The sequence below is a fragment of the Natrix helvetica genome, assembly GCF_964273705.1.
Source record: "Natrix helvetica genome assembly, chromosome: 6".
NCBI lineage: Eukaryota > Metazoa > Chordata > Lepidosauria > Squamata > Natricidae > Natrix > Natrix helvetica.
Genome location: NC_138553.1, coordinates 33048135 through 33068587, shown reverse-complemented (window position 1 = coordinate 33068587; position 20453 = coordinate 33048135). Strand labels below are relative to the sequence as shown.

Sequence of the window (20453 nt, the reverse complement as noted above, 5' to 3'; positions counted from 1 at the left end):
TTCTCAATTCTCCCATATCCTTCCAATAAATTTTGAATTCCAGCCAAAAGGTTTTGAAATTTTAAGGTTTCCTCCTCTGAATATTGCTCCGTTTCCAAAAACGAAGAAAGAAAAGAAAAAAAACTAATAGCCACTGCCACTCTAGTCTTCCAAGCCTCTTTTATTTTTTAATTTTAGGTTGATTTAAGCACAAGGGTTTTTTTGTGCTCTTCAAAAGAGAAGGGTTCTATTTTATTTTGTTTTTCCCCCCTTTCTCTCTCCTGCCAAAATAGTTCTCACAGGCATCTGCAAAAACAATTCGTGCCCTTGGCTCTTTTATCAGTTTGTATAAACAATTTACAAATCCTTCAGCTACAAAGTCATCACCCTGGGGGCTGCCTGTTTACCGCTGGCTTGAAGAACTTTCCTTGCGTCAATCAAGGACTTTGCGATGTCCCTGAGACCAGCAAGGCTTTGTCTTCCTGGTCACCATCTCTACGGGACGGTTTAGGTCCAGCTGGACCATCCAGTGGCAAAAGTGTCAACGGCGGTCTCATAGTGTCGAGACCGCACGTTGTGTCATTACAACGTGGCTCCTCCTTCCGAAATTTTTTTAAGGAGTTCGAGGACGTCTTCGGCACCGGTCTAGGTAAGTATATGGGGACCCCAATCTTTTTTCGTTTGGACCCTAACATAGCCCGTATAGGCTAAAACCCAGGAGAGTACCTTTTGCTCTCCGCCCTAAAATTGATCTGGAAATTGACACGCTCATAGGCCAGGGAATCCTAGAGCCAGTTGATCAGGCACGCTGGGAGACCCCTATAGTGACACCTGTCAAATCTGACAGGTCTCTCCTCATCTGCGACAAATGCACAATCAGCAAAGCGTTACAACAAAGTCCTTACCCTGTACCCATTGTACAGCATTTATTACATTATTTAGGCCCCAGCAAAGTATTTGCTAAATTGGACATGGCACAGGCATACCAACAATTGCCTGTAGATGGTGCTACAGTGGAGGCCCAAACCATTGTGACGCACAGGGGTGCATTCAAATGTAACCACCTGCAATTTGGAGTTAGTATCAAAACCTGGACTGTTCCAAAACGTCATGGAACGGCTTTTGCAGGGGATTCCAGGAGTCGTCCCCTATTTTGATGACATCTTGGTATTGGCTGAAAATGAGGCACAACTTTTCAAACGTTTACGAACTGTTTTGACCAGTATTAGAGACAAAGGCCTCCATCTCAAAAAAGAAAAATGCCAAATTAACATGCCAAGGGTTGAATTCTTAGGGTACCAACTCGACGGCTCTGGGATTCACCCGACCACTAAAAAAATTAAAGCAATCCAGGACGCCCCTACACCTCCAATCAAACCGAGCTGCAGGCGTTCCTCGGGCTCCTTAATTTCTACAGCGTCTTTCTTAAACAGAAAGCCACCGTTGCTGAGCCCTTACATCGTCTCCTGGCAAAGAACGCGAAGTGGTCCTGGGGCAGAGCCGAAACAGTCAAATTTGCCGCAGTAAAAAGACTACTGTCAGCAGACATGTTCCTGGTTCAGTACAACCAGACCCTGCCACTGGTGTTAACTTGCGACACTTCCCCGCTTGGCGTTGGAGCCGTCCTCAGCCACCACATGCCCAATGGAACCAAGGCTCTCATATTACTCAAGGACCTTGTCCGCTGCTGAGCGGAACTACAGCCAGCTGGACCGTGAGGCTTTGGCTGCAGTGGCCAGAGTAAAAAGGTTCCATGAGTACCTCTACGGCCATGATTTCGAACTCCTTACGGACCACAAACTGCTATTGGGCTTGCTGGCTGGGGATCGACCTACTCCTGTGTCATTGTCGCTGCGAATGACCAGATGGACTATTTTCCTAGCGGCCTACACTTATTGTCTCGTCCATCGACCAAGCTCCACTTTGGGACATGCTGATGCTTTAAGTCACTGCCCACTGCCAGAACTTCTTGCAGACCCTACCCCCGAGATGCCAGTCCTTATTGACTGCTTAGAGACTGGTCCTGTCTCGTCTAGTGACGTTGCCTGCCACTCTGCAAAAGATTCCACCATCAAACAAATTTTTCACTGGGTGTGGAGGGGGTGGTCCAAGGGCCCTGTTGGGTCTGATTTCAAAATGTATTATTGTAAGAGAGATGAATTGTCTGTTATTAATGGTTGTTTGCTGTGAAGGGACTGGGTCGTTGTTCCACCCAAACTGCAGTATTAGAGGCTTTACACGTAGGGCATCCTGGAATTGTCAGGATGAAGTCTTTGGCCAAGAGTTACATGTGGTGGTCTAACATGGACAGGGAGATCGAAGAATGATTGGCTACCTGCACACCATGCCAGGAGTCCAGACCAGTTCCCCCAGAGGCGCCTGCTAAGGAGTGGGAGTGACCTCAAGCACCATGGTCTAGGGTGCATATAGATTTTGCTGGCCCAGTTCATGGCCAGACATTCTTAGTAGTTGTGGACGCTACTCGAAATGGCTAGAGGTAGTCCTCATGACCTCCACTATGGCAGAAGCGGTCATCAAGGTACTACAGAGACTTTTCTCCACACACGGCCTGCCCTATGTCCTGGTCTCTGACAACGGGCCCCAATTCACGGCCATTCAATTCGAGACCTACTTAGCAGCACAGGGAATCAGACATGCCCTGGTTGTGCCATTCCATCTGGCCTCCAATGGTCAGTTGGAGAGAATGGTGAGATCTGCAAAAGAGGCCCTATCCAGGATGGGCCCGGGAGATTGGCAAACACGGGTTGACCATTATCTTTTAATTCAACATATCACGCCAAGCGCTACTACAAGGAGAAGCCCCTCCGAGCCTCTCATGTGTCGCAGGCTAAGGTCCCACTTAGACCGGCTACACCCAAACTATTCTGGCGCATCGCCCGCAAACTCCACAAGCAAAATTCAGAATTTTAGCGTAGGAGATTCAGTTTATGCCCACAACTATGCCAGGGGAACTCTGTGGATTCCTGCCACAGTGATAGGCATCACCGGGCCTTGCTCTTATCTCGTAGAGCTCGAGGATGGTCAGAATTGGAGAAGGCATGTTGACTAACTCTGTGGCCGCCTCTCCAACTCCACTCTTAGGCAGCCAAAGGTAACTCCTGCACAAGTTAGCCAAAGCCCTACCCAAAAGGAGCACGAAGTCACTCCTTCCACAGCCAATTCAAACCCGAAGACACTGGGATACTTAGCTACTTGCATTGCAGGCCCGCAGCGAGCTCTGAGCGAACTGGCTCTAGAAGCTCCAGCCGCAGCCTGTGAAAGATTCCAGGAGCTTCCACCAAGCGAAGCTGCAGAGCCAACAGGTCCATCCAACCTGTCCGAAGAACACCCTCCAACTGAATTGCGCAGGTCTGGCAGAGCTACCAAAAAGCCCGCCTACCTGCATGACTACGTTACCAGTAGGATGATTCCATCTAAAAGGGGAGGGGTGTTAGATAGTAGCAACTGTTATAATGGTTTCCACCAAGGTCCTCTGTTCCAGCGGGAACACAGGTTTAATCTCATTGGTCGAAGGGTCTGACAGCTCCCTATAAAAGGGCTGCTGTCAGACTGAACCTTCGCTGGATTGTACATACTTGTTCTGTTACAATAAAGAGCTGTTGTTGCCTAAGCCTGAGTGTGCCTTTCCATTACCCGATCTAACACATCTCAATATACTTAGTTCAGAGGTTGTATTCTACCAGTTCAGACCAGATTGTCCGAACCAGTAGTGGAAATCGCGGGGGGCTCCGCCAACCTGGGCCCGGCTCTATGGCATCCCATTTGGGCCATGTGAGCTCACATTTGTGTACCGCTGGGGAAGATAAGTGTATACCACCCCTGATTTAGTTGCTTAGGAATACAACTTAATGGGGGCTCTGCTTCAAAGTTAAGATCAACACTATTTTGAGCAATGCTGTCATCTTGCAAAAAACAAGTGAACTAATACAACAGGTCATATTTCGATACATTGGAATGGAGAAAACATCTCTCTTTTAAAAAGATGTCCTTTATATTCCAAGTTTATCCCATTAACTTCTATTGAAATTTGTGGGTGGAACAAGAAACCGGAGGAGAACAGGAGAACAGCATTGTGCAAGAACCCTAACAAATTAATCCATTATAATTACTGTATTACTCATTATAATTAGTTTACTACCCATCATAATTAGTGTAGCCTAAAAAAATATTGAAAAGCATTCTTACCTGAATAGCTTGGGATAATTCTTATAGTAGGCAACTGACAATTTATAAGCAGTGTAATAAATTTCACAATATAGGTTTTAAAAATCATTCCTACTGATCTCAGAACAACAAAAAAGATTAGAACATCTAGTACATTTTATTTCTTTTATCACTGTCAATCATTTGGGCAAATCTGACTGGCCAAGAAGGTCCTGGTGTTTACCACCTCCTCGATTGCCAAATGAAGCAAATGAAAAAAATCTTCCTTTTTTAGCTTCAACTGTCAGCCTTTTCAAGCCAAAATGCCAGAGGAAGAATTTTTTTTCTGGATAACTGCAGCAAGATAGAAGATAAGGGAGGAAGCTTCACCTTTCTCATTTCATTGGGGCCATCTCTGAAAATCTGTCAAAATTAACTAAGCTCCTTCATAGGGCTTCTGTAAGCTTCATCTCTTCTCTTTTACCTAGGATTGGAGACAAGCCTGCCAACTAACTTTTCTTGGGTCCAAATAAACCTTTTCTTTGCCCCCATGGGCTTTTGACTTCGGTAAGACTCCTCCTCACACCAAAATGCAATCCTCAGGTTGATATACATGTCCCTTGTCATAATTAGTAGCTATTTGAATTATTACTTCAACCAAACACTTGATTATAGCTCAGGGGTGTCAAACTCGATTTCATTGAGGGCCACATTAGAGTTGTATTTACCTGGGGGGGGGGGGATGGCAGGATGGGTGTGGCCTGCTTGACGTCACTCATGTCAGGGGCACCTATGGTGGCCTGAGCACCCTTCCAGTGAAAACAGGCTCTTGAGCTCTGTTTTCGGCTGCGATAGCCTCCTGCAACCCTCTGCCAGTGAAAACAGAGCTTGGAAGGGCCACCTTCCCAAGCTCCATTTTCGCTGACAGAGCACCGTGGGCTGGTCCTTTGCTGTTTCTAAGCACCCTGTGGGCTGAATCTGGCCCCCAGGCCTTGAGTTTGACACCCCTGGTATAGCTGAATGAATGAACAAATGGGGGGGGGGGGGAGATAAAAAATAAGCTTAAGATATACAATACTTTAATGCTTTTGATGAACTGAATACTTTCATTTATTTTTAAAAACATTCAATCACATTTTAAAAAAAGAAATGTTTGCTGTAAATTGCATAATTACATGCAAGTTACACAAGCATATCTAAATATTAATTCTTATTTTATTTTTTGTGAAAGTCAAATTATTTGCCTGAACATTTACAAACTAGTACCCTCAGTTTTAAAAATATAAAGTATATTATACACTTCTTTTTAAAAATTCGTATTATCAGGATTTTGTCTCCCTAGCTTCAAAAACAAGTTACTGCAATAATAAAATGCTTATAAGAAGATTAAACAATACATACATGAATTTAGTTCAATATTTGCTATTAAAGCTAAACATAGCTATGTACAATCAATGATTTATAGGTAACTCAAAATCTTCCACACTTTTTATAGCATTTAGGTTAGTTCTACTAATAGCACCACCATGGATTTTGAATTATTTTACTCAACAACATCAGCATGGCTACTCTTTGTTTGCACTGCATTGGATTTTCATGAGATGTATAATCCTTATTTTGCTTTTTTGAAACTGTTGTGTCCAGGGTGTCCATATCTAAGCCATGTGCTTAGGTATTTTCTTGGGCAGAGAATGCCAGCAGGAAACCCCCAGACAAAAGGCAGTTTCTAAGAAACTTTAACTGAAGAAACTCTGGAACTGTTTCATTCCATCTCTGATAGGAAGTTAGATGAAGGGGCCACAGAGACCTCTAGCAAGCAGCATAAGTTATATACATTTTAATCAGCCTTTCAAAATATCATCCTCCTACTCAGTTACTTGTTCCAGAGGTGGTATTCAGCAGGTTCTGACCAGTTCTGGAATAGCAGTAGCGGAAATTTTGAGTAGTTCGGAGAACCAGTAAATACCATCTCTGACTGGCCCTGCCCCCATCTATTCTCTGCCTCCTGAGTCCCAGCTGATCAGGAGGAAATGGGGATTTTGTAGTACCCTTCCCCTAGAGTAGGGTGGGAAAGGAGATTTTTCGGTATCCTTCCCCTGCCACGTCCACCAAGCCAGGCCCACCAAGCCACGGCCACAGAAATGATAGTAATTTTTTTTGAATCCCACCACTGACTCGTTCCCCATCTCAGCACGATTCCACATATGAGGCTGCCTTCATTGCTTGCCAAGGCCTTTAACTTTTCTGAAAGCATATTTATCTAAGGAGAAACTATCCTTGGAAAGTACATCTTATCTCACCTCTATGGCCAAACTATCTTCAAGGCCTGTACACAGTGAAGAGTAAGATAATAAACAAAAAATGTGATATGGTTCCAGAGCCTACGTGTAGTTTGTCATGTGGAGTTCTAAAATAAAACATTTGGAGGGAGAAACTTTTTCAATTTTTGCTAGAAAAACATCCTACAAAACCATTTCCTTATAAACCAGAAGAAAGTGGAGCTGCTAATCTCACATTTAGAAAGCAGAAAAAAAACAGGTTCGTTTTTTTTTCAAGTGCAACTATGATTTTTTATTTCAAAATATTATAATGTTATGAAACTATATCTGCCTAACACTTTTGCTTCTATAATTAATAATTGATTCTTTCAAATAGAAGAACTAAATAATTTCACTTCCTCATCATTATTGCAAAAGCTTTTAAATCAGTACAAAAAAACAGACAGAAAACATGAACAAATGAAACTACTAGTTTCATTTCTGCCATAAAATTAACAATATACAAAAGACCAGAGATACTATTTTAGGTTTGTTGAAAAATGTGCAGTTCTTTATTTTTGAAATACAGCTTTATACATTTTATACATCTCAAAAAAGTTTTCAAAACTTTGAATCTGAGATACACAAATAAGTGTATATAAAATGCAACATTGGCTCCAACTTATTTTACTTGCTATCCAATAACTTGTATTTCATCATTGATGCCTCTGACTGCCTTTGCTGAATTCAGTAAATCTAAGCAGTCAGGGATACCCAACATATTCTGGACTCAAAGTTTTCCATAGCTTCAGTAAACTTTATATTTTACCCACTAGTGTTGCAGTGTAGCACTATTCTTATTCTGGTTAATCAGGTTCAAGATTGAAATAATCCCTTGATGTTACATTCATATCTAGTTTATGACTCAAAGGCATCCTGCTGGTCCTATATAAGTACCAGAAATTTGTGGGATTTTCAGTCTTTTTTACATTCTCCTTTCTGTCTTGTCTGTTGCAATTGTCCTCCATAATATATTCCCTTTTGTGGAATTGCCACAAATCTCAATAGCCCTAATATAGATAGTCCATGATAATGAATGGAAAGTTGGAGTTTCTCCAGTCAAACTACTTTTTAATGTACGGAAATTAAAAGAAGATCACCAATTCTGGATAGAAAGTGGTAATTGCCTCTCAGAGTTACTAGTTAAAACAGTTAAGAAACAAGCACTATTGGAATAAAGGTGAATTCTGGTGCTTGTCGTTCAACTTCCAAAGTTAGCAACCCTATTCTGAACCAGTGGTAGTATTCAGCCAGTTCGGACCGGTTCAGGCGAACCTGTAGTGGCAACCACCAGCCTACCTGCCCCGGTTCTATGCTGTCCCATTTAGTCACATTTTCTAAGCTGCATGCATGACTACAAGCCACATTGTGCTTGCAAAGCACATGTGCGGAAGGTCGCACGCATGTGCAGAAGATGCACAGGCTCATGAAGTTTCAGTACGCGGCGAATCGGTGGTAAAATTACGTGAAACCCATTTCTGTTCAGAACTCTCCCAGGACCTTTCCCTGATTACACTAAGTCAGAACAGAAACATGCCCTGGTAACTTTTCTGCCATGATGTTGTCTTCAATTTATCCTCAAATTCCTGAGACAGCTTCAAGTTGTCCTTAGCTGTTCTGATGTCAAAATAATGCTTTCCCTTTAAGCAGGCAACAACATGTAGCAGTTTGCGGGTACAATCTGAACCATAGTACCATTTTATTGTCGGTGATCCTTAACGAGCAGGATCTGCTTGGCACCCTAGTAATTGTATGCTGATGGGCACATGCTCCCTTCTCTCTAGTCCCATAGTTCTCTGGGGTTATTCTGTTTTTTCAGCCACAGAATCCATTTTTCTCCCCAAATCAGGTTCTGAACTGACCTCTGCTTAAGTCCAGAATCTCAGTTTAGAGACCTGAATCAGCTGGAAGAGCAGCCAACAATTGGCAGCGATCACAGTGAACTTTTCAAAGTTTAGAGTAATGTAAGCATGTGGGTAGAACTGAAAATATGACACTACTACTATTGCTGTATGTTTCTGTGTATATAGCAGAGAATAATATTGCTACATGAGAATATGAACGTGACAATATTTAGTAACTCATCATACATAAAATTTCTAGTTACTAGTGGGAAATTCAGGGACTAAGGTTATACATAATAGATGTTGTTATAGTGAACATTTATTATAAATGTCCTATTTGGTGAATATTTATTGTACATATTTAGTGAATATTTATTGTACATATTTACTTAAAACAAACTTTAAAAAATCTAGGAATTATCTTCCTTAGGAAGGAGCAAATGGTAAGCCACCCTTGAAATCTTGCCAAGAAAATTGCAGACTCTAGTCCAAGCACATACAAAAATCCTTAACAATATATATTTTATTTCATAGTGTTAAGTATTTATATGCATATTTAGCAGTTTTAAAGCATCAAACCAAATGACCTATTCTGCTACACTTGTTCTTTTATAATGACCACAAAATATTTTCACCACAAAAATTTCCCACAAATTTTTATGTGGGGAAAAACTTAAGTTTTTCTTCTTCTAAAAAAATCAGAGAAAATGGCTGAATGATAGTGAACATTGATATTATTTGATCCATTGTTTTAGAATAAGTATCTAGTTCTTGGTGAAAATGTTCAAGGTATTCAAACACTGTCCTTTAGAGTTCTTCTGGCAATGTAAGACCAGCGTGTTTACAATTTCTCCTGGCATTCTTCTTCAATATTTTATTCTTTTCCCGCCTATGCTTATGTCCATTTCCTTTTTCTTGTTGTATAATTTCTTCATAATTTCTGAGTGTTAAACTTCAAGGAACACATTTTAAGGCTTGGGCTTGCATTGTACATTGTTCAAGGTTCCTCCCAGCTGTTTGTAAATATTGTTGTACCTAATTAATCTCATCTAAAACTTCCTATCAGGAACATAAGATAAGTCAGGAAAGAAAAATCACATATAGCAGGGAGCAAAGTCTAAGCCATCGAATCTTTTTTTTTTTTTTTCGTGAGGGAGGGAATCCCACAGCATTTCAAATGTTGATCTTTACTACAGGCGTAGTTTCATAATGAGCAATTCATCTTGTCTGGGAAAGTCTTTTCACATTCAGCTGCATTTTCCAATGATGAAGTGAGAGTGAAAAGAATGAATTGATTTTTCTCCTATGTTCCCCAAAAGTCACAAGACATGCTTCCAAATAAGTGAACACCACAAAAATTTGCCAGCAGCAGCAACCCAAGTCCAGCTCGACTTTTGTGCTTGCATGGTGCCACTGACTACTATACAGCTGACTGGTGCAGCAACAACTTCACCTCTTTGGCATCAGCCATGTGGTGCAAAAAAAGTGACAAGAGAATGGGGCATTAAAACTCCTCGTCATCACTGGCAGCCTTTCTTATTGCCTACATGCAGGATGGACTAACATCTTTTTAAAAGTATTTTAATGCAAGATTACTAATTTCTAACACTTTATGCAGTGTTGGAAAGCTGTGGTGTTTTGAAGCTGCTTATAAATATTTTTAAAAAAATTAGGAGATATGGGGAATATACTCATACCCTCCTTGTTGTATATCATCCGTAATTCTTAAATCCATCTTTGCTGTCTTAAATTCACTATATTTTTCTCAATAGATTTTATATTGGATAGAGTATTTTCACAAACCAAGGGCAGTTATTTTTTTTTAATCAAAATGAAAATGTACCAAGAAAATCAGGTTTTGCAATAACATCCCAAATCCAGAGAACAATGACTAGTCCAAAAGGCCAAGGGACTGTGTAGACATGCAGATTAAGTTTACACAAACGCAATGTGTGACCCAGCACAACATATGCTGACTGATTACATGTCATGGAAGCTAAGGTCAGCATCTTGGCTTACAATTTCCATACTAAAGTCTTTAGTTCTTAATTTAAGACCAAAGTGTTTTCTGTGTTAGTCAACCTTATTATAACATCACTCCAACAAAATGTAATTAACACTGTAGAAATTAAACAAGAGATATTTTGTAACCATATTGATATTGCATTATGGAACTTACAGTGCTAAGCATTTAATAGTGACAGACGGAAAGCAGATTCAGTACATTACAGTAAGCATTCTCTTTTCTTTCCTCACTGTAAGAGGTTGTTTTGTCTTTGACTCCTAGCAACTGCCTGGACGAGTCTTTGTTTTCTTGGCAAGATTTTTCGATAGTGGTCTGCCATTACCTCCTCCTTAGGACTGAGAGAGAGTGACTGACCCAAGATCACCAGCCTCTTTTGTGTATCAGCTGGGACAAGAGCTCAAAACCTCCAGCCAGATGCTTCAACCACTATATCAAAGTAGCTTTCGGTAAGGGCATCGTATCCATCTCTATTCTTTTCCAATCTATCACTCAACACATATCCAGAAAGTAACAGTATAACTTAAGAATACTAAGATATATAGTACAACTGATTATTTCTTGAAAATAAATTCAGGTATTTTAATCATGAACATTTCAACTAATTTCAACTACTTTGGGTGTTTGAAACAATGGGAAAATATGTGGTTGAAAAGATTGAAATTTACATTACTGTTTGTTATGATCTTTGGGGGACGTGGTAGCTAAGATGCTGAGCTTGTCGATCAGAAAGGTCAGCAGTTCAACGGTTCGAATCCCTAGTGCCACATAAGGGAGTGAGCTCCCGTTACTTGTCCCAGCTTCTGCCAACCTAGCAGTTCGAAAGCATGTAAAAATGCAAGTAGAAAAAATAGGGACCATCTTTGGTGGGAAGGTAACAGAGTTCCGTGCGCCTTCTGCGTTTAGTCATGCTGGCCACATGATCACGGAGACATCTTTGGACAGCGCTGGCTCTTCAGCTTTGAAAGGGAGATGAGCACCACCCCCTAGACTTGGGAAAAACTAACATATATGTGCGAGGAGAACCTTTACTTTTACCTTTTTATGTTATGATCTTAAGATTTTTTATAAAGTTATGTATTGGTATACCTCACCAGAGAAATTCCCTAAAAGGTATAAAGAATTACAAATATATGTTGGAAAAGTGGAAAACAAGAAATGTTTTACTATGTTCGGTGGACTTGTAAAAAAAGTCCTAAAGTTTATATTCAAATACAAACACTAAATCAGTGTGATAAATACAGTTGGTCCTCAACTTACAACCACAAATGAGTCCAAAATTTATGTTGTTAAGTGTGAAATTTGTTAAGTGAGTCTTGCCCCATTTTACAACTTTACTTGCCACATTTGTTAAGTGAATCACTGCAATTGTTAAATTAGTAACAGTTGTTAAATGAAATCTGCTTTTTCCATTGACTTTACTTGTCAGAAGTTTGCAAAAGGTGATCACACGACCCCAGGACATTGCAACTGTCGTAAATATGAGTCAGTTGTCAAAAATTCAAATATACTGTATTTTTGGAGTATAAGATGCACCTTTTTCCCTCAAAAAAGAGGGTGAAAATCTGGGTGCGTCTTATACACTGAATACAGCATTTGTGGCCTACCGAAATCCCACGCCCTTTGCAAAAATGGACAGTAAGGAGGGTTTGTGAAGCTTGAAAAGTGCTCCTGGGGGCTGGAGAGGGAAGAAATGAGCAAAACGTGAGCCATTTTTGCCCCTCCAGCCCCCAAGAGCACTCTACAAGCCTCCCAAGGCTCTTCATGCACTTCACCCCCCCCCCCCCAAACGGCCTGTTTTTGTGAAAAAAGGTGTTTTTTGCTTGTCTTTGCCCCCTCCAACCCCCAGGAGCAAGCCTCCCAAAGCTCTGCATGCCCTCCCTTTTTTTTTGCAAAAAAACGAGGCGTGCAGAGGGTTTGGGAGGCATGCCGAGTGCAAAAACTTTTTTTTTAAAAAAAATACCTCTTCAAAATCACGGTGCACCTTATAGTCCGAAAAATATGGTAATTCACATGACCGTGGGAATGCTGTAACAGTCATAAGTGAAAAATGATCATACCACTTTTTTCAGTGCCATTGTAACTTGTAGGTAGGGGGAAAGTCATGGAACTTTGTTTTTAAATATGACTTCACCAAAATTATTATATGTGCAAAGGTGGAAAGATTTGGTTGGTGAAATGATGGAAGTTGCAGAAATAGTCAAATTGACTTATTAATTAGAGAAAAAACATCTATATTTATTGCTAACTAGAACCCCCTTATAGACTTTTTGTGAGAACAGAAAAAATGAACTTAAGATTTATAGTTTTGATGATGAGTCAGGATAGTTTATGGGGGAAAATTTATAATTGTACTTATAACTGATGTAAAGAAACCCAGAGCTTACTTCTTTGTATTTTCTTTCTTTGCTTTTGCACTTTGATCTTTTTCTCTCTTTTTATATTAGTTTCTATTAGTTTTTTTAAAATCTTCTTTCTTAAAGGTTTTAATAAAATTATATGGATAAAAGTAAAATTAGTTATTTTAAAAATAATTTCTGATTATTTGAGAAAATGAAAATTTTGAACACTACATAAAAAAGGAAGGGGTCACATATTGATTATCATACAATTCTTGACACTCATTGATAAGACCAAAGTTTTCTAAACTACTTCAATTGAAAAGTTATCTGATTTTAGAACTTTTAAACAAATCAGATGAAAATCGTAAATCAGCTTGTGACATGGTCAAGGAGTGGAGGAAAATCAATAAACTTAAAACAGTTTTAAAAACACATCTGTAGATTGTAATTCATCCAAAGAATGAGCTGTTCCCCAAATCTTACAATCACTCTTAAGGAAGAGGTTCATAATTTATAGGTATTATTTAATATACTTATATCATCAAATTATTTTAAAAGGTAGAAGCATATGTTTTTTTTTAATTACACTCATGAATGAGTGTTAAACCATTCTCGTCCTGGCATTCCCTATATCAGTGTTTCTCAGCCTTGGCAACTTTAAGATATATGAACTTGAATTCCCAGAAATCAATTGGTCCACATATTTTAAAATTGCCAAGGTTGAGAAACATTGCCTTAGGTCCAAACTCAGCCCAAATTCAAATCATTAATGATTCTAATCTTAGATCCTTCACTCCATTAAGCCAAGATGCTTAAATGTCTATGTTATGTATCTTACCCATCAGTATCCTTATCAGAGGGCCTTCCTTGCCTTTTGGCAAAGGCAAAGAAGGCTGAATTATATAGATGGTCTTCTTGGTAATACCACTCAGTTACTCCTCTTAGAGAATTCACCTCACACCTCCCTACTTAATTCTTCTGGCAATGGTGTATCTATGGGTACTCCTCAATTTACAACCAGATTTGAGCCCAAAATGTTCATTGCAAGGCAGGTATAGTGAGTTTAGCCCATTTTATAACCTTTTTTTGCCATAGCTGTTAAGCAAAGCACTGTAGTTGTTAAGTAAATCATGCTGTCATTAAACGAATTTGGTTTCCCCCCATTCTTTTCTTTTTGGAAGCTGGCTGGAAAGCTTACAAATGATCACATAACTCTGGGACAGTTCAACTGCTTTATTAACAGATAAAAAGTTTTATGTTACTTATGATCATCTTCATTTGCAAGTTTTCCAGGCATATTAATAGCAAATCCTATGAATGTGAGGAAGTAGATTCAATGCCGATTGCTCACAAGTAACTGCTTATGGATTATATCCAAAGATAAAAACATGTATTAAGAGATAAAATCAGTATATGAGTAAAGTAAATGACACTCCGATACACCAATGTAAATAAATATACAGTAAATATAAATAAGCTTAACCCTAAGAGTCAGCAATTCATGGGCAGAGAAACACACTATTCTATTCTCTAATCTATCCAGGCTACTGACTGCAGATGTGCTGGCTAAATATTCAAATAAAGTTACAAAATATTTTCCCACGGTAATTTATTTTATCTCTTATGTATTTCAGCACTCATTAGAATGGAAGTTTATACACTCTCTTAATCCATGGTGCCAACATATCTGTACATATTCATTATAAATTATTTTTTCAGCCTACAAAGCACTTACTGTAAAACTTGCTTAAGCTGAAGGTCACATAATATATCACAAAACATCCTCTCGTCTAATATTGCAGTAATAATTCTTAGGATCAACGGGCTTTCCTTTTCTAATTTGCAAGGTGTTTCTTAAGAATAATATTCAAATTAGAAGGCAATCAGTCCTACCTTGTGTTTACAAATGTAAATGTACTTTTCAAAGTTTTTTCGGAATCACACCATGTACTGTATACATGTTATCTTATCTCTTACATATTGTAAGCCATGTTTCCAATAATGGAACAGGAATGTATTTGGCCCTTGAAAATAAACGAGGGATGGGAGACTTACTGAAAGTTGTATGATTTTTGTTTCGTAAAAAGTGTCCCGAAACTCTAAATAACGTCTGCTTATTTGTTGATTTCAGTTCAGTTCAGGATTTAATTCTAGGAAACGTGGCTTTATAATATATGCAGCAAAGAATTCCCCTCATAAAAGGAGAATGCCAAAAAAAAGTGTTGCTCCCTGCGAATTCGAAAGAGCTCCGTTCCATGCGCTACCTATTCTGATTGTTTTAAAAGTACGTTTCTTTTTGAAATATAGAATAGGAACTCTGGACTTCTTTGCGTTGTGCGCCATTTCCAAACGGAGGGCTTTTTGACGCCTTTAAAAAAAAAAGGCTCGCTTAAGCCCGGGGAGATCCGAAAGGAAGGGGCCGAGGCGCCCCTCTTCCTCCACGGCGCAGAGCAGAGGAAAAGCAAAAGCGAGACTTCCCGGCGGCGCCTGTAACGCAGGGATTCCCGGCTCACGCTCTCTTGGCGGGACCCTGCGGAGGGGCCCCGGGAAGCGTCCTCCTCCTTGGAAAGCCGCCTCTTGCCGCGGCGGACTCAGCCCGAGCCCCTTCCCGGGCCAGCGGCCAAGTGGCCGGGAGAAGGGCTTTTTCTCTGCCTGTCCTGTCCTTCTCACCTGCTCGAGTTTCTGCCACGGCCCAGAGAAGTAAAAGTACCCCCCAGTACCAGCTCCAGCATCGCTGGTTGCGATTGTCCGAGGAGGAGGCGCTGCCGAAAGGGACCATGCCGAGTCCTCTGAGGCGGCCTGAGAGTGGGGCGAGATTATTCTGCCGACTCTTCCCCGGCCGCTGCCCCGGGAGGCACAAGAGGTCCGCCCTCTCTTAGGCGGGGTGGATTGGAAAGCGAAAAAGGTCTCCGCCCGGTCATTATCATCATCATCATCATCATCATTATCGCGGTTGTTATAGTGTCAGGAAGCCAAGGACAGTAAGACATCTTGACCTACTTGTAATGTCTCCATACTCTTTTAAGGCGAAGTCATTAACCCGGAATGATTTATAAGCAGATCTCAACACCTGGCCGACCTTGTCTGTAGGGTTTGGAAGGGAAGGAGCGTCAGGTCTGCTTGGTATTTCAGCGGCACGGGATGGCATCCTTCCACACACCTCAGAGGTTGAACTCAACAAGGACTGTTGTAATCTGATACGGAGGGGTACACTTTTGACTGGAGTCTGGGCATAACACAGCTATATCTTGAGGGATACAGAAGTTTTAATGGATGCTAGCCAATTGGTGTTTTAATGGTTTTCATGGACGCTAGAGTGAGCTCCTGTTACTTGTCTCAGCTTCTGCCAACCTAGCAGTTCGAAAGCATGTAAAAATGCAAATAGAAAAATAGGAACCACCTTTGGTGGGAAGGTAGTAGCGTTCCGTGCACCTTCCACGTTTAGTAATGCGGGCCACATGACCACGGAGACGGCTTCGGACAGCGCTAGCTAGAGTCAGGAACGTCTAGCACATATGTGCGATGGGAACCTTTTCCTTTAGCCAATCGGTCCTTTTCCCCCTAAATTTCTCTTCATGGATATGTTTGAGTAAACAAAACATGGAAATATGTAAAACTTAGAAACATAGAAAACAAACAGCAGAAAAAGACATAGTGGCCATCAAATCTGTCCTTGGCGCTCTTTATTTTTTGTTTTCTTTTTAATTTATCATTTTTTAATTACAATATGTTTGGTGCACAGTCAGCCAGGTATTCAGACTGGATTTTGCCTTTTTATTGAGTCCTTTTCTAGCACCTGGGATAGACAGATGTGAATGTTTGATGATGTTAAAGGTATTGTCGCAGTATGTAAGCTGTTGTAAGTAAAGCTTCCTTTTGCAATTTATTATTATTTTTTAGTTTTGTTGAATGATGGACATGTATTTATCTCAAGCATATTTAAACCAGTTTCTGATGATGTGCCTTTCAGTATTAAAGACAGCTTACAGAAACATAACAGAAAAGTACAACAAAGTGTGGAAAGGAAAAGCATTTTCCAGGTGTGATAAAACAAAATGAGTAAAAAAAACCCTATAGTTAAATTGCTTGTTTAACCAATTGTATAACCAATTTTGTTGCATTTATTTTGTACAATGACAATAAAGACTATGCTACTATAAAAGCAAAACCTTGGCTTGAAAGCATTTAGTAGAGCAATCACTTTCCTAAGCAAAATTCCTGTAGTTATGATAGATCTCCCTATTACAATTTTATCAAACTTTTCTTGGGCAGATCTGATGTTTTTCAAAACAAACGTTGTAGGCCAGCTTCCGAAAGTGATATGGCTGAGATTGTTCTCCCTTTCTATTTTTACAATTTTAGTTATTTTAAAGCTATTCCTGTTCTAAAAGTGTAGGATTTTTAAATTGAATCTAACAAGAATTCTCTTTTTGTAATTCTACAAAATTACATTTTGGTAATGGTAAAAGAAATGGCTGCATGGTTATAATTCCATTCCAAAAATTAAGCCACCATATGATATTTATGCCATTAAGTGGTGATAAACTATAGAGAACTGCAGAAATTATCTTGGAGAAAATATACAGGTACTCCTCAATTTACAACCACAATTGAACCCCAAATTTCCATTGTTAAGCAAAACAGTTGTGAATTTTGCCCCATTTTACAACCTTTTTTGCCACAGTTGTTAAGTGAATCACATAAGTTTTTAAGTTAATAATATGGTTGTTAAGTGAATCTGGCTTCCCCATTGACTTTGCTTGTCAGAAGGTGCCAAAGGTGATTACATAATCCTGGACACTGCAACCGTCATAAATATGAACCAGTTGCCAACCATCTGAATTTTGATCACGTGACCATAGAGATACTTCAACAGCTGTAAGTATGAAAAATGGTCATAAGTCCCTTTTCTCAGTGCCATTGTAACTTCAAACAGTCACTAAATTAACTGTTGTAAATTGAGGACTACCTGCACTAATAGCTAATGAAAATGGAGTGCCTGTATTAATTGTGGAGTCTGATTTCTGATGAGGCCTATTTTGAATGGCTGTCACCAATTTTGAAAGCCTAATAGCTTGTTTCTACCGGTTCGGCCAAACCGGTAGTGGCATGCTGGCCTGGGTCGCTGAATCGGCAGCGACCCAGGCTCGCCATGCCTCCAAACCGGTTCCCCAGTCGCTGTAGTTGTAGCCGCCATCTTGTTTTTCAGTTCTGCACATGCGCAGAACAATTTCTATTGAACTGTGCATGCGCGCATCCAGCACGCAAAGCGTGCCCACGAGTTAACCAGCAGTAACGGCGGCTAGAACCCACCCCTGGCTTGTTCCTTTTCATCTCTCTTACACTGAAAAGAGTCAAGACTAAATTTAAATTTCTTTCTCATGCTATTGTTTTCCCCGTGTCAAGTCAGGGTTTTGCTAACGTACTTCACATATCTTCTCCAAAATAATGTCTGCAGTTCTCCATATAAGTCTATTGATTGAATTATCTGAATTACTCAATTTTAAATTCTGAATAATACAGAGGTGGCATTTTCTCAAGAACTTTGTTATCATGAGTTATATAAAAAGAATCATTCTGTAAATTTTCCATCATTAGCTTAAGCTGATCCAAAGAAGTCAAGCAGTTCTATCATTTTTTTTTGAAAGGCAAGGTCAAGTTACTTACTTATGATCTAAATTTTACTTGATGTTATAAAGAAACCACAAGAAACTCTTGCCAAGGGCGAGAATTGTACACCAATAAACTAAGGATGACATTTTATTTTTCCCGGGCTAAGAAAATCAGTAAATGAGTAATAACTAACTTTAACTATGGCTTATCTGTTTGTTTTATCAGTGACATCATCAAAATAAACAAATCCCCCTTGGATGCAGACTCTACCAGGTCATGACCCTACCCGGATATGACATGCTCCCTATCTGATGCTGGAGTCAGAATATCGTGACTCCTATAGGCCACGTGGAACCTAATCCCATCAAAAAAAAAAAAGTGACAGTGAATCCTGCACTGTGTGATTACCCAGCCTTCATCCTATATGGATTTGAACTAAAATTAAGTAAAATGAATAATTAACAGAACTCTGGACTGCAGTGTATTTGACAAGAAAACACTATGTTTTGATAAATAAATAAATAATTTTCTCTCATTTTTTCCTTTTGTGTGCTCTTTCTTTTGTATATAAACTATTCTTTCAGATTTGAAAGTTTATTTTTTCCCGGCTAGATTGTTTGGTAACTTGAGCAAAAATATAAAGTAAAATATGTTTTATAGTGGCACCATATAATTAAGTAATAAAGAAAGTACATCCATATTCTGGTATGTATACAGTATTTGGCTTCAACTAACATTTTTAAGACTATGGCAAAACTTGATGGATTTCACAATTATTTCCTGGTGGGATGGTAGCAGCCATTTTGTTTTATCTATTTGACATAGGATAATCTATTTATTTGATGTAACAGAAAAATAAATGGCAGTTCCATGAAGCAGCTTTTAAAACATTTTGTTACTAACATCTCAACCTCAAAACAGTAGGATATACTTCCTAAAAAGAAATAAAATGAACAAAATATGCATAAAACATGGATTTGAGTTTTTAAAAATGAAGACAGTCTTAATCCTGCTATGAAAATGAAATCATAGCATAACAGAATGATACCCATATTGCCAGTTGTGTTGCTAGGAAGCGGAGATTTAGGGGGTTTTTAGTTAGTTGTTTTTTAAATATTTGTAGGGGTGGGGGTTTAGGGGTTGTGGGGCGGGTGGGTCAGATCAGGAGCGATGTGAGAGCCGGGCCTCCAGGTGTGGTTGCGAGCAGAAGGAGCGGAAGGGAGGAGGAGGGGGAGGATATCACTCCTATACAGGGCTCGTTAATTCCAACGGTTGCAGGGAGGGGCAGATACGAGGACAGATTAAGAACTTACAGTCGGTTGGGAGACCGTGGCTGCTGGTTACACCCGGTCGCTTGTACCAACCCCCGCGTTCTAGGTGGTCAAGAGTTACAGACCCAGGGCCTGAGGCTGTTGTTATGCAATGCGAGGTCCGTTGTTAACAAGGCCCCCCTCATTCACGATCTAATTTTAGAGGGGGAGCCGGACCTCGCGGGAATAACGGAGACCTGGTTGGGCCACGAGGGAGGTCTTCCCCTCGTGGAAATGTGCCCACCAGGATACCGAGCATTTCACCAGCCCCGGGCCCAGGGAAGGGGCGGTGGGGTGGCAGCAATTATTCGGGAGGACTTAGAGCCGAGGGAGTCTACTGTGCCACAGACGTCCGGATGTGAATCCCTTGTTGTGAAATGGGGCCCTGGGAGACAGTTGGGCCTGCTGATAGTATACCTGGCTCCTCGCTATACATCAGCGGCCCTGCCTGAACTCCTCGAGCTGATCGCATCGGTGGCGGTTGAGACCCCCAAACTTTTAGTGATGGGGGATTTTAACCTGCCATCGATGGGAGAAGCATCAGAGGGGGTTCGGGAGTTCATGGTTTCCATGACAGCCATGGACCTGACTCAAATGATTCAGGGCCCGACACACGAGGGAGGACACACTCTGGACCTCGTTTTTGTCTCTGGCCAGTGGTTGAGCGATCTGGGAGGAGGGGACTTAACCATCACTCCCCTGTCATGGTCAGATCACTCACTCCTTCGTCTTGACTTCCCTGGTGCTACCCCCCGCTGCGGGGAGGCGGAACCGGAAAGCACTAGATGGTTCCGCCCCAGGCGCCTGATGGAACCAGATAGGTTCCAGACGGAGCTTGGGCCACCTCCTGTAACCTTGAC

At 40.5% G+C, this 20453-nt stretch overlaps 1 protein-coding gene and 1 long non-coding RNA gene across 4 annotated transcripts in view; one reads left to right on the top strand and one right to left on the bottom strand.

The window, feature by feature from the left end:
- PLBD1 (phospholipase B domain containing 1) overlaps nucleotides 1-15522 on the bottom strand; it is a 32716-nt gene extending 17194 nt beyond the window's left edge. Inside the window, exon 1 of one of the 3 annotated variants that reach the window (XM_081957694.1) lies at nucleotides 15341-15522. In XM_081957694.1, coding sequence (XP_081813820.1) covers nucleotides 15341-15449 — 109 coding nt within the window. In that variant the 5' untranslated portion in view covers nucleotides 15450-15522. Of the gene's footprint in view, nucleotides 1-4185; nucleotides 4289-14563; nucleotides 15276-15340 lie in introns of those variants that run through there. The other 2 variants (XM_081957696.1, XM_081957695.1) reach the window with 2 other exon arrangements.
- LOC309394482 lies at nucleotides 10481-18823 on the top strand. The gene is made up of 2 exons (XR_014175736.1): nucleotides 10481-10777; nucleotides 18509-18823. It is a non-coding gene; the product is annotated as an uncharacterized lncRNA (long non-coding RNA).
- Nucleotides 18824-20453: the final 1630 nt, after the last annotated feature.